At 37.0% G+C, this 14,708-nt stretch overlaps 1 protein-coding gene and 1 long non-coding RNA gene across 5 annotated transcripts in view; both read right to left on the reverse strand.

The window, feature by feature from the left end:
• Positions 1 to 1,716: 1,716 nt before the first annotated feature.
• On the reverse strand, positions 1,717 to 7,496 carry LOC309502269. Its single transcript, XR_014207217.1, has 2 exons — positions 3,238 to 7,496; positions 1,717 to 3,110 (listed from the first exon to the last, which is right to left on the reverse strand). It is a non-coding gene; the product is annotated as an uncharacterized lncRNA (long non-coding RNA).
• A 3,531-nt stretch (positions 7,497 to 11,027) lies between these two features.
• Positions 11,028 to 14,708, reverse strand: part of ikzf2 (IKAROS family zinc finger 2) — a 32,915-nt gene continuing 29,234 nt past the window's right edge. For all 4 annotated transcript variants that reach the window (XM_082174566.1, XM_082174567.1, XM_082174565.1 and 1 more), the window contains one exon: positions 11,028 to 14,707. In XM_082174566.1, coding sequence (XP_082030692.1) covers positions 13,980 to 14,707 — 728 coding nt within the window. In that variant the 3' untranslated portion in view covers positions 11,028 to 13,979. The remainder of the gene's footprint in view (position 14,708) is intronic.

Genomic DNA, 14,708 nt, shown 5'->3' on the forward strand with positions numbered 1-14,708 from the left:
AAAATATTGATTAGAATATTGATATAAAACAGATATGTTTCTAATTCTGCGTATCTGAATTTTTGTGTAGGCTAGTCCACTGGTAGTGAATAGGAATTTACTCTAATTCTACTTTTCCCCACCATTGACTGAATTTTCCAGCTATCCATGTTTTCACTGTTATACGGTAGGGGGCGCTATGACACATCTTTTAGTACAGAATGAATCTCCAGATCAAAACACAGGAGAAGAAGCTGAAACAAGTGATAGAAGATTGCTCACTCAAATGTAAAATAACGTGATCATCAAACATTAAACAGCGTGTAAATCAAAACTGCTTAATATTACCAAATGAAATGAAGCGTAACACATGAAGAGAAAACGACTGTGATTGGGGGTGTTGGACTCAGTAGTTTACTGAGAGTACACTTCAGTGTGTACTTTCATAAATTAAAAAATTTACTACTTTTGTATTAAAGTAGTAAACTACTAGTATACTTATAAGTTCACTTGTAGTACAGATGCATTACAAAGGAGAAACCTAGTTGTGTAGCCTACTTAAAGTTTACTACTCTTACACTTATAGTACACTTAAACGTATACTTTTATATACTAAAAGTAGGCCAATTTAGTCCCAAGCAGTATTGAAATAGTACACTTACAAGTTTACTTTAAGTGCACATTGATATTAGTATACTTACTACATAAAGTATACTTAAAAATATACTTTAACATTGCTTAAGTATACTTCATAAAATGAACTTGAAGTATACTTCTTTTTCGTATGCGTAGTTTTTCAGGGGAACATAAAAGTTTTGCGAGCAAGCATAAAGTTTCTTAAGGTAATGTAAAAGCATTTTTTTATTTTTTTTATCACTATGTCCCATTAGGTGCTCCATAGGTCCATACCACTACAATACAATAGCTTTGTGTGAGGAACAGACCAAAATGTAAGTTGTTTTCTCTCGCAATTTCTAAACTTTATTTTTGTTGGTCACATGACATGCAAAACCCATTGCCATTTGTTGTTAACCATGTCAATTATTATGGAATACAATACACAAATATATATATATATATATATATATATATATATATATATATATATATATATATATATATATATATATATATATATATATATATACATACATACATACACACACACACACACACACACACATAAATATATATGTGTGTGTGTGTGTGTGTGTGTGTGTGTGTGTGTGTGTGTGTGTGTGTGTGTGTGTGTGTGTGTGTGTGTGTGTGTGTGTGTGTGTGTGTGTGTTTTTCAATCAGTCTTAGTGTTTTTGTTTTTCATTTACACAATGAAATTCAACAGGGTCCAATGGTCTTCAAAAACACCTGTTTTTGTGTTCCGTTGAGGAAAGTCATTCACATGAACCACATGAGACAACATAAATTATGAGAGAACCTTTATTTTTAGGTGAATCATCCCGTTAAAATAATCAGCCGACAGACTGGAACACTGGGACTATACAGCTCAACAATGGTAACACACATTCACAACATGTAATATGACAGTGAAATGTAAGTCTACAATACGCTATGAATAACCTCCTAAAACCATATCACACAATTTTGTAGTCTTAGCAAATAACTGTGTAATTTGTTCCCGGCCGCAAAGCATGCTGGGTAACCAACAGTGTCAAGTAATATTGGACATGAAAGTAATGATAAAATGCTTATTTTCTTGGTGAGCTATTTTTTAATTGAGACTAAGTAGATCACACCCAAGCTTTTTTTTTATTTAGTTTTTTAGTTTTCACGAAAGTGGCTTCAGGCACAATGTTGACAGCTTGTATTTTTCCTCTCTCACAGATATTCGCCTCTCATGAGTCTGTGTAGGATTTCAACAGTAGCTTCAGGCAAGTAAGATACAGGCCTTGCTTTCCTGAGGCTTTGTAAGAAAGGATACTGGCTGTTGGGACTTCATGACAGTGGCAGCAAAACCACCCACACCAGTGGAGCTGGATTCTCCTGACACTCCCAGTGCTAAAAACAGTTTGACAATTGCTCTTTTTTCCCCACATAATTTTCATAACTCTCTTTATAGCTAATAGACACCGTGACAGTCATGACGCTTAAGATTTGAGCTCCGCACATTTTTCGGATGTTCTGTCACAGCACACGCTAAATCCTGACCTCTAACTGTGGAGGTGTAAATAAAGGCATGCATTTTAATAGGGTGTGTTCTCCAGTGCAATGGATGGCACAAAGGCCAGCTAAGACAACCCCCACACTGCCGGGCTGGAAAAACTGGAATAGGAGTCACCTATGATGATTGCAAAACAATCCTGAAGACATTTCTGGGTCACGGTGATCAGTTCTTACCTACCAACACAACACTAATCGTCCAAAAATTAGCATGCTTCACTGGAGCCCTCATAAAAGCTGATTCGTCTGATTGGTTCTGATCATTAGAGAGAAGAGGGAAGCATAAAAGGAGGTTGAATGTTCCAAAATATAAATCATGCTCTGTTGAATTCCGCTGGAAGTTTCAAGTGATGAGTGACATCCATTTATAAACTGAAAAATGAGAAGTAATCATTTTTGAAAGCAGTCTCTTGTGCTCATCAAGGCTGCATTTATTTGATCAAAATACAGTAGAAAAGAAACAGTTGTGCTGCTTAATATTTGTGTGGAACCCGTGATACGGATACAGATAAAAACAAAAATCCCAGGATTTTTGATGAATAGAAAGTTCAAAAGATCCGCATTTTTTTTAAATAGAAATCTTTTTTAATGTATACTTGCAGAATAAAAGTATTAATTTCTTTCAAAATCTTACTAACCCCTTTGAATGGTGCATGGTTTATTTAGAACAATTCATTCAACACATTAAAACTCGTCAAAATCTATGCATGTCAAATTAAAACTGCAACTTACAAGAAAGTTAGACAGTTCTTTCCATTCTGACGCTGAAGATGTGTGAGAATATTGAAATAAGGAAGCAACAAAATGCCACAGAGTAAGTTCACACCTATCTGAGGGCGAATTGTACATTTGCCACAGCATGAGGGCTAAAGGCCAAAAGCATTTTATGGCACAAGTAGCTTGTCAGTTTTAGCCCACCTTCACACTGTGGTGGATTCTGGTCTGCAGCTTCCCTAAGATTTTACACAGATAAAATGTGAGACATGAACATCCCCACTAGTCAATGTACTGACAGTCTTCAGCATTAACCAATGCTAATAAGTCCAGCCAAAAATGAAAGTCCTGTCATCATTTACTCACCTTTATGTTGTTCCAAACCTGTGACTTTCTTTCGCTTTTCCATGGAACAATGGTCAAGGACTCAAGGCTCAACAAACATTTGGTTTCCAACATTCTCTAAAATATTTTCTTTTGTGTTTCACAGAAGTCAACATGAGGGTGATAGGCCTAAATGATGACAGAATTGTAATTTTTGGGTGAACCTTTACCTACATTTTCAACAGGCAGTAGCTCAAGCAATTTTAAAAACAGCATAGTTTTCCACTAACAATCTACTTCTTTCAACCATTTAATGTCACAAAATACTACATTGCTATTTTAATGTCACATTGTACTGTAGATTTACTGTGTTTGTACTTGTAATTTTATAGCACAGTTAATGCTGCTAAAACCAGCGTATGCTGGTTGGCTTATCTTGCTGGTTTAAAGGAACACTCCTCCGTTTTTTCATATTAAACTATGTTATTCCCTTAACTAAGACGAGTTGATACATACCTCTCTCGTCTCAGTGCGTGCACTCAATCGCTCTGGCGCGCGGCGACACTTTGATAGCACTTAGCTTAGCCCAGTTCATTCATTAGGGACCAAACAGAGATGAAGTTAGAAGCGACCAAACACCTCCACATTTTCCCTATTTAAATACAGTTACACGAGTAGTTACATGACCAAGTATGGTGACACAAAATAAAAAGGTAAAAAGGATAACTATAATGTATTGCAGAATAGCACTTGGGAGCACTTCGACTCGGCACAGTAAAAAGTCAAGCCTGAAAAATCCTCTCCCTCTCTCCCTCTCACTTCTGTCATTAGAACCAAAGTGACTTTTTACTGCGCCGAGTCGAAGTGCTCCCAAGTGCTATTCCGCCATACATTATAGTTATCCTTTTTACCCGCTCAGAAAAGCGCCACGTTTTATTTTGTGTCACCATACTTGGTCGTGTAACTACTCGTGTAACTGTATTTAAATAGGGAAAACGTGGAAAAAGTCGCTTCTAACTTCATCTCTGTTTGGTCCCTAATGAATGAACTGGGCTAAGCTAAGTGCTATCAAAGTGTTGCCGCGCGCCAGAGCGATTGAGTGCACGCACTGAGACGAGAGAGGTATGTATAACATAGTTTAATATGAAAAAACGGTGGAGTGTTCCTTTAAAAGCTGTTTTAAACTGTGTGTAGCTGGTGTTCAGCTGGGTTGTCCACTGGTCTCCCATCCTGACCAGTTGAAGAAGTGGTCAAAGCCCCACTAAAACCAGCCTGCTAAACCAGCTGTAACCAGAACAGGTATCACAACAGCCTGCGTCTGGGTGGAAAGGGAACTAATGATACCCAGAAAATGTTCTTCTGACAATAGCGCATGGCTCCTGTTTGGTTATTTCACTGGGACATTCTACAAATGTTCTTTTTTGGGGCATAAATTGTTCTTTTTTCCCTGCTGAAAAGCTAAAACCAGCCTGAGCTGGTCTTCCAGCCTGGTTTAGCTAGCTACTTTTATAGGGGTTCTAACCATTACTTTACCTAGTTAGGCTGGCAGACCAGATGAACAGTAGCTCAGTTGCTGAGGCTGAGTAACAACCCTTATGGAAAAAGAAGTATACTTCAAGTTCATTTTATGAAGTTTACTTAAGTAATGTTCAAGTATATTTTTAAGTTTACATTATGCAGTAAGTAATGTCAATATGTACTTGTAGTAAACTTGTAAGTGTACTATTTTAACACACCGCTTGGGACCAAATTGGCCCACTTTTAGTTGCCTATATAAAAGTATATGTTTAAGTGTACTATAAGTGTAACAGTAGTAAAATTTAAGTGCACAACATTTCTCATTTGTAACTGCAAGTGAACTTATGTGTATACTAGTAGTTTACTATTTTAATACTTGTAGCAATTTTTTAGTTTATGTAAGTACACTTTGAAGTATACTTTCAGTAAACTACTAGTTTAGTAGTTTTATACTGCAAGTTTTTTTTTAAGTGAACTTAACATTATACTTGTAGTTTACTAATTATACATTCTTTTTGCTCTTTTAGTGTACTCTCAGTAAACTACTAGTTTAGTAGTTTTATACTACAAGTTTTCTTTAAGTGAACTTAACATTATACTTATAGTTTACTATTTATATATTATGTTTTGCACTTGTTAGGCCTAGTCTATACCACTACGTTCAAATTGTATTTTTTATACTTAAAAATACCTTTAACTGTACTTTAATTTTAAAAACATTTTATTAGCTTCATGCATCCTTTTTTATCAACACTTGAATGTTGGTAAGTTTCACAAAGAAAGGCAACATTTAAAACAAAAAAGTTGAGAAAATCACATTTTTGTCAAAGACTACGCCTTGATCAGATTCAGAACGATGATCAAAACACAGATGGAGTAGATCGAGTCCAAAGCTTCACAGTCGTTTTCTCTTCATGTGTTACGCTTCATTTCATTTGGTAATATTAAGCAGTTTTGATTTACACGCTGTTTAATGTTTGATGATCACGTTATTTTACATTTGAGTGAGCAATCTTCTATCACTTGTTTCAGCTTCTTCTTCTCCTGAGTTTTGATCTGGAGATTCTATACTAGAAAATGTCATATAGCGCCCCCTACCGTATAACAGTGAAAACATGGATAGCTGGAAAATTCAGTCAATGGAGGGGAAAGAGTAAAGTAGAATTAAAGTAAATTTCTATACACTACCAGTGGACTAGCCTAAACAAAAATTCAGATACACAGAATTGCAAACATATCTGTTTTATATCAATATTTTAATCAATATTTTCAAACAATGTAAGTTTCATAAGACTGTATATGAACAACTATGTAAAAAAACGTATATTTAATAGGCTACTCAAAAGAGTTAACACGACTACAAGCCAAGTATACTTTGAATACTTAATTATACTTTTAAGTATATCTCGATCAAAAGATTGAGTACAAGTACAGGCCAAATATACTCTGACTTTTCTCTCAGTATAAGTCAAGTACACTTAAGTGTAATTTAAGTATATTTCTGTTAAGTACATAAAGTATATTTCTGAGAAGTACATAAAAAGTAGACGTTTAAAGTAGACGTTATTTTTTGTTTAAAAGAAGTAAACTAATAGCACACTTGAATAAACGTATTTTTCGTAAGGGAAAGACCAGCCAAAAAAGTTTAATTTGAGCTGTTTTCCCACCTAACAGGGCTGTCTCTTATAGACGCACCAAAGAAACAAGTGCGCAGCCATCTTTAGAATTTTGTCATTGAACATTTTGCGGTAGCTCTGTATATTTCTATGGCAGCGCTGTCGAAGTGTAATTTGCTGGTGAAGTGGATATACTTATTGCAGAGTAAATGGAAGTTATCATGAGCATTGTAATGTTTGAAGCGGATGTAGCAATTCAAGCAAACTGGGAAGTTTTTAAAGGGGGCGGGGCTAAATAAGGTCAAAATCTGTTTCATGGTTAATCGATTCATTTGGATGATTTGTGTAAATGTCTTTTTGTGTAAATCTTCTGTTTTATACTATGTTTATTGTATACTATGTCACTATGTTTTTCATTCAGTTATCTAAATGGTGTATTCTAGCTTTTTTAGTTATATTGTAGTGTAAAATGTATCTTTCCAATGCTGTTCTCTTAATTGTTCATTTTTTCACAAATGTTGCCCTGATTAAACTATACAATTATATAATCTGATATTTATATATTTAAAAATATATTGCCTCATAAGTAGTTTCAAATTTGTTAGCTACTTTTTGTTTGTAGCTTCTAGCTAACAAGCTAAAAGATTAGCTTGTGAAGTCGGAGCTTCCCTAACACTGGCACTTAAACGTACAGTATGGAATTTTTCGCCACTAGGGGTCGCTAACCTATTTACAATAACAAAGGCGTAGTTTGATGACGCAACATTTGCTAAGAATTATGGATCTTGTCGTCAACGTCAAGCCGACCGATCTAATCTATGGATCTAATAATGTTTATGGATGACTGAATACATTGATGCTTTTATCATGACTGTGATATGAAGCAGTTCGGGATTGCTAAGAGACAGCTATCAGCTATCATATAAGGAATATGGACATTTCATTCTACCGAACTAACGTTACACGCGTTACACCTCACAATTAAACTTGTGAGGTAACGCAGCGTTGTTTCACTTGGTCTAACATTACACTATCACACTAAACTGCATTTGAATGTGTTGAAATGTATGTGTTAGTTTGTCTGTATGAGACTAGCAGTAAGCTAGATCAACATTAGAATACCGGTAACATACAGATCATATTCTAACATTTCTTCATGTTGAGCTATATAACATTGATTAGTTTTATGTAAATGTGCTCACCTGTTTAATAAAGTACACGTAGAAGCGGTCGAAGTCTCGGACGTGGAGCTCTCGTTTATATACTGTCTATGGGAGCTCTAGGCATCTCGAAAACACCGCGCTGATATTGATTCTCGTTTTAGTTCTCCTTTTGTATCCAAAGTCTGCTTGCCATGGTCCATAATGTTTGAACGAAACAACAACAGCGTGCAAATAGACATTGCGAACTACCGTCAGTCGCTTTGGTTACTATCAGAGGGCTCTGGTTCATAGCTCTGGTTGCCATGGCAGTACGAGCGGAAACCAGGGACAACGCGGATATGACGCCATTGAAGGCGACAAAACGGAAATAAAGAAACGGGACGTTACGTACAAATTTCTCCTGGTTTGAAAGTTGTTGGAAACAGTCGGGATAATGTAAGTACACAACAAAACAAAACAAAAAATAACATAGATATAGTGATTTTTGCTATTTTTAAAGCAAAAAAGTTACATATTGTGGCTTTAAAAGTCCACGGAACTGAAGTTTGTATTTTTCTAGTATATAAATACATTATAAAAGCAAATTAATACTATGATACAATACCTTCCAGAGTAACACACAGAGATTCTCTCATGCTACTGTATATCTTTAAAAGATTATTGGCCTGTATGTGCCAGTGCATTGGCAGCACTCCTAAAATCAAAGCTAAGCAAAAAAGACAGTTGAAGAGATAAAGCTCACCTCCACCGTTAAGGATATGAGTCATGTTCAGACAAGATCAGGCCAACAACCTATCACAAAGAGAGAGAGAGAGAGAGAGAGAGAGAGAGAGAGAGAGAGAGAGAGAGAGAGAGAGAGAGAGAGAGAGAGAGAGAGAGAGAGAGAGAGATAGAGAGAGAGAGAGAGAGAGAGAGAGAGAGAGAGAGTAGCAAACTGACAAAACCCCAAACAATAGGAGGGCTGAGTAGAGGTTTAGAGATATTCTGTTGCAATCATGTCTTAACCAACACAGCCCCTTCAACGCAAACTTATCTCTGTCATCTTTGTGCAACTGCACGCATCTCAGAGGGGCTTTGACATTGCGGGCGCACGAATCGAGCCAGGACTTTGATGCATGTGGACTTTGAGAGGTAGAGGGGATGCCAGTGTTTCTGCAAAGAAAGCCACAGACAAGGAGGTACCCACCACCTCCTGGCATTTGGAGCATCACCCAAGAAACACACAAGCTAAAGCAAAGGTCACAGACTGTGACAAGAAGAGGCTTTTTTTTTGCAGCGCTGGTGGAGACCCGGCGAGTTTAGTGCTGTTAGAGGTCCCTCCAGGGCTTCTCAGAACACATTCAGTGTAAAATAAACAGGATCGCATGTCAGTGTCCAGATAAAACATTTAAACGTCCCGCTCCAGCAGACGCCTGCAGACAGATAATACCTACTGTTACCTGTCAGTCAAATGTGTATTTAAAATAGTTTGTATTTAAAGGCAGTAATTAAAATGAAGCAATAAGGTTGAAAAGCAAGTTTTAAAGAACATGGTTAGACATAAACAGGCTTGAGGGCCTTGTTGCTTTGCTATAATAGAAATATTAAGGACACATTTTCTTTAAAAACATTTTTATTAAGTAAATTTGGCATTCTTCTACTATTGTGCATTTTTGCATAACTGAAAGCATTGACCAATCAGCATCCAGGACCAGAAGAATCTGATTTATAATAAGTTTTAAATATTGATTTAAAAATAAAAATGGCAACACTAATTGTCCATACATAAAAGCACAATCTAAAACACCTTGCAAATTTTGATCACACATCTGATTGAAATAATAATTATTATATATCATTTAGAAATTTTGGGCTAAGCCCTTTTTTTTTTTTTTTTTAGGTCAGCTTCGATCTGTTTTGCCCAGGTTATCTTGGGCACCATTAGTTGGACCTTCCATTTCGCAGGCCGCTGCCACCGGAGTCTGTAAGATAGGTGTTGTTCATTCATTTGGCATAGTTTGCCAAACCACTGTAACAAGCGATTTTGGATTACTTCGACTGTTGGTTGATTTTGGCACCTCGGTCTGATGGTGTTATTTCGAAACAGACCACTCGCACAGAGTGGCACCTAGTATTCGCTGCAGGCACTGCATTTGAACATTTGGCCTGGTTTCAGACAGGGCTTAGATTGAGCCAGGATCAGGCCTTAGTTCATTAGGACATTTAAGTAGCTTTTTATAAACGTGCTTTAGAAAAAAAAAACATTACTGGTGTGCATGTTGAGACAGAACAATTGGCACTGACTTATTTTAAGATATGTCAGTGAAAGTTGCTTTCAGTTAAAACAGATCAAATATGCATTTTAGTCTGGGACTAGGCTTAAGCCTTGTCAGTGAAACTGAGAGTTAGATTTTTTTAAAGTCTGCTTTTTGGGACCAATTCCGGTCCCAAGCCCGGATGAGAAAGGAGGAGGGATGGTCCCGGGACTGTAAAAACCAGGTGGGTATACAGTGGATCGCAGACAAATTGTAAAATTAAATAACTTACAGACTTCTACTTATTATCTTACTATTTATTATCTTACTTCTACTTACTATTTATTATTATGTTATTTAATTGAACATATGATTCTATAGAAATACACACACATACATACTGTATATACACTACCAATCAAGAGTTTGGGGTTGCAAAGTTGTTGTTGTTTTTTTGTTTTTTTATAGTCTCTTATCCTCACCAAGCCTGCATTTATTTGATGAAAAACACAGTAAAACATTGTTACTGTGAAATATTATTACAATAAAAAATTATAATAATATATATATTTTAATATGCAATTTATCTCTGATGGCGCAGCTGAATGCCATGAGTCTTCAGTGTCACATTATCCTTCACAAATCACTCTAAAATACTCATTTGCTGCTTAAGAAACATCTCAAAGATGAAAACAGTTGTGCCGCTTAATATTTTTGTGTAAACCATGATACATTTTCAAAATATTCAAGTTCAAAATAACATTTTATCTGAAATATAAATCTTTTGTAACATGCATTGTAAATATATTTACTGATCCATTTAATGCATCCTTGCATTAAATCTTACTGATCCCAAATTTTTGAATGGCAGTGTACAGTATATTAGATGAAAATGATTCATGTGAAATAAAGAAATTACTAATGACACACTGACAAAACTCACATTAAAAATAAAATAAAAAAACACTTGATTTTCTTATTCTTGTGCCCTCTGCATCACCCAGTAATAGTAGAGCATCAGTCTCTGACTTGTTGTTCCTGTAACACTGCATATGTTTGTTGGTCTGACTTCGACATACGCTCTCTCAGGCTGCTGAGCATATTTGCAAACCGGAAAAGGACAGCGGAAACAAAAGAGATGGCCTTTGACTAAAACCACAAGTCCCTGAAAAAAAGGGCTGCCTCGTTCTATGAGACCACACATCTATTCTAAGTATACAAGATCGAAAGATTCACACAAGCAATATAAACACCACACAACCAGTGTGAAAATGAGGAGGAAAGGAACAGACAGCAACAGGTTCATATGACAGTATTTAATGCAGAAAAGCCCATGCTTCAAAAACCAACATAGAACGACAAACTTTCCTTAATGATGCCAAGGTTACAAAAGTCAGCCTTAGAAACAGTAAACCTTGGTCTTACTTATAAGATTTCTATCTTTAAAAATAAAAAAATATATATTTTTATATATATATATATATATTTATTTGGATATTTGACTTTGTCAAATAGTGCTAAACAATTCAATATTAATTCAAATCTCTCCTAAAAATGCCTTATAATAAGATTTTTGACAACACTGTACCTGAGAAAACCCAAAAAAGTTAACCGACACACAGCAAAAGATAACCCCTTTCAACATTTTTACCAAAATATAATGTATATAATTCATACATACATTTATTCACTTGTATAAAAATACACTGCAAACCCTTGTCTTACCATTAAAAGGTCCACAGTGAATAAGAACAGTTAAAAACAAAACAAAAAAAAACACCTTTCTCTCACACAAAAAAATTATAATATTTACACAGATGAGAAAATAGCAGTCCCATACACTTTAAGGTAAAAAGTGAAACCTGACTCTAGAGTGCCTTTCTTGTAAGTTCAAGTACTCTCCACTCCCATAAGTGTAGACTCATCATAAGAACACGTTTTGTTCATGTGCTCTTGTTCATTCAGTTGTAAACATAGTCTTACATCAATGTTTCCTTCACCTTTTTTCTTTTTTTAAACTAAACAAATACAATGTATAATATACAATAAGCTTTGATAACAATTCTATAAAATGCCCTGGAATTGTGGAGCACATTCAATTTCATGCCTGCTTGTAACACCAATCAAAAAAACTAAAACAAAAAGCATCTAAAATGCATAAAGATATTCATGCTTCACAAGAACAAATAAAATTCTTCAAAATGTTTCAGGATTTAAGAGGTGATATGTGTGCACGTTGTGTCATTTTTTGGAGGTGTAAAAAAAAGGCAAAGCTATTTTTTAAAGAACAATAAAATGCATTTCTATCTGTTGCCTTTTAAGTCTTTTTCCTCATAACGTTTAAAGGGCATATTCACAGTTTTTTTGGAGTTTTCCTCAAAGCAGAGAAGACAAAAGCAAAGCTTTAAAACAAAGTCTGATAGTGATGTTAAGCTCTTTTAGCACTGACATAAAAGTCCAACAAATATGCAAGGGAGGTTCTGAACAGTAGTACATGTTGAGACGTATGCGTTGATTGAAGCTGGATTTATGGTTGTGCTACAGAACGCTTCATGTAAATATTCAACAACATCGAAGAAAGAAAAAAAGAGTGTATGAAAGAAAGAGCAAGTAAAAAGGGAAGAGAAACAGGAAGGGAAAATAAACGACTGTGAACATTATAAAAACAAATATTCAAAATTTTCACGACTGATTTTAATGCCCTGAAAATAATTAGAAAAGGTCTCTGCATCAAGCATGGGAAAATTCTAAAGAGTTGGAGGGAGTGAAACATTGTTTGATTAATAAACCGCGTTTTATCTTGTAAAGCTCTCGTGCAGTCCGGGTTAGCGATGAAATCTCGACAGCAATCTTCTAGCATCAACAGAAGTTGTTGTTAGGTTTATAAGATCTACATTGTTCCAGTATCAGAGAGATTTATTTTGTCATTTGTAACTGCGCATAGGTTATCTATTTGTCTCTCTATGATAAAATATATTAGCTAACTAGAGTCGAATGAAAAATGCATATGCCGCGCATGTAGGTGCATATTAGAAAGCTCAACAACAAATACATTGGTCCATGTGTGGGCTAAAAATACAACATTTGTGGATTGAAAAAGAAAATCTAGACTCTTTACTGATCTAAAGAGTTTGTGCTGTAACACTGAAGACAGTCAGAGGAGATTTATTTAACAAGGCATTAATAATGAGGCATTCGGTCTGAAAGGCAGAGTGAAATTCACAGATTTCAATCAAAAATATGGCAACCCTGTTGGTAAAGCATGTTAATATAGACTTGTTCAAACTACTGCACTGTGACTAGCTAAACTGAACAATGATCTTTGTTCGCTTTATCAATAGCATGGAAATAGCATATTTTTGCCCAAGGCCTCAAGCTAATAGTGCAAAAAACAGGTTTATCAAGGCATGTCGCAGTGCAGTTTTCAGCGAAGTGCATAAGAACGCAAGAGATGATAGTAAGTGTGCAACAGAAGCAAAACAGCACGGAACACTCATCTGTCCTTAGCATAAAAAGAAAGTCAGTCTCCCGTTAAAATCTGCGAGACACGAGGGGATTGTCATCAACACTTCATTGTAATGTGTCCGAAAGACTGTGCCAACTACAGGACTGCTTTTGTGAAACTAGCATAGAACCGGCATGAGGAACAGGAAATTAGCACGAAAGCTTCAGCCCACACGCCGAACTTCATCGAAATGGAGCGAGTGATGAGAAAAGAGGCTAAAAAGATACAAACCACTCTGTAAAAGGCAAAATCGTGCCGTTCAAAACATCAGCAAGGCACTAAGAAGCCACAGCAGCATGAAGCTATGAATTAGTCTTTTTTTTTTCTTTTTTTTTTACAAAACTAGACGGTTTAGTTCTCCAGTGGTCCTCTGGTTTCTCCGTTTACCTGTAATATTGATCGAGATCCATGAAACAGGAATGACAGCATGCATCGAGGTAATAAAGATGACAAATAAAAGAGAAAGAACTTCACAACTTTAGATAACACATAGCTGCTCTGCTGGAAGGTTCAGTACATACACAACAATAAAATGTGTGTTTTGAAACAAAAAATTGGGAAAAGAAAGTCAAACGAAACATTCACAAAATAAACTACTCATCCCCTCACCCAGAACAAAAATCTTCAAACAGCTCCAAAATGAAAACATTTCTATTGGACCCAAACCTTCATATATCTACCGATTGGTGCTCACGTAATGCTTCGGCAGTAAACTCGTGCCGTCTGCAGAAAATCGACTGCAAGAGTGCTAACGAAAGGTGTGTTCTCCACGAACAATGTGCGAGGAGAACTCGTAGCGATCTTTGCTGCGGTGGCCGCAGATGTTGCACTCCAGCGGGTCTCTGTAACCATGGCAACCCATGTGGATGGTGTACATGACGTGGTCCAGGAACAGAACGCGGCAGTGCTCGCACTGGAACACCCTCAGCTCCTGGCCCTCGCGGCTGAAGACGCGGATGCCATCCCTCGCGGTGACACGGCTGGCGTCGATCGCCCTGCCTTCCTCTGCCCGGCCAAACCCCGGGCTGGATCGCGACCTGTGCCCGGCAGCGCTGAGCTTGTCCCGAGGGCTGCTCCGTGCCGAATCGGCCGAATCCTGTCCACTGTTGCACGGCGACCCGTCTCGGGCCAACTGAGGATTCTTGGGCCTGACCAAGGAAATCGCGCCATTGGTTGGGTGCGGGAACTCTTGGTTTGGGTGGGGCATTGGAGGAGCCTCGCGACTGCTGGGCCTGTCCATGCGCGGGCCGAGCGGGTACACCGGATGAAATAGCGGGTTCACCATTGGTACCACCTCGGCCATGGAGAGGGATGGGTGATGGACCACAGGCCTTAAGGAGTCAGAGCCCAGGTAGTTGATGGCATTGCTAATGGCATGGTCCATCATTTGGGCCTGCATCAACTCCGCTTCCTTTTCATACTTCAAGCCCATCTCATAGTTCACTTCAGGGTACGAATAGCGAACCATTTTCTCACC

This window comes from Leuciscus leuciscus (genome assembly GCF_965113295.1).
Source record: "Leuciscus leuciscus genome assembly, chromosome: 7".
In the NCBI taxonomy this organism is placed as follows: Eukaryota; Metazoa; Chordata; class Actinopteri; order Cypriniformes; family Leuciscidae; genus Leuciscus; species Leuciscus leuciscus.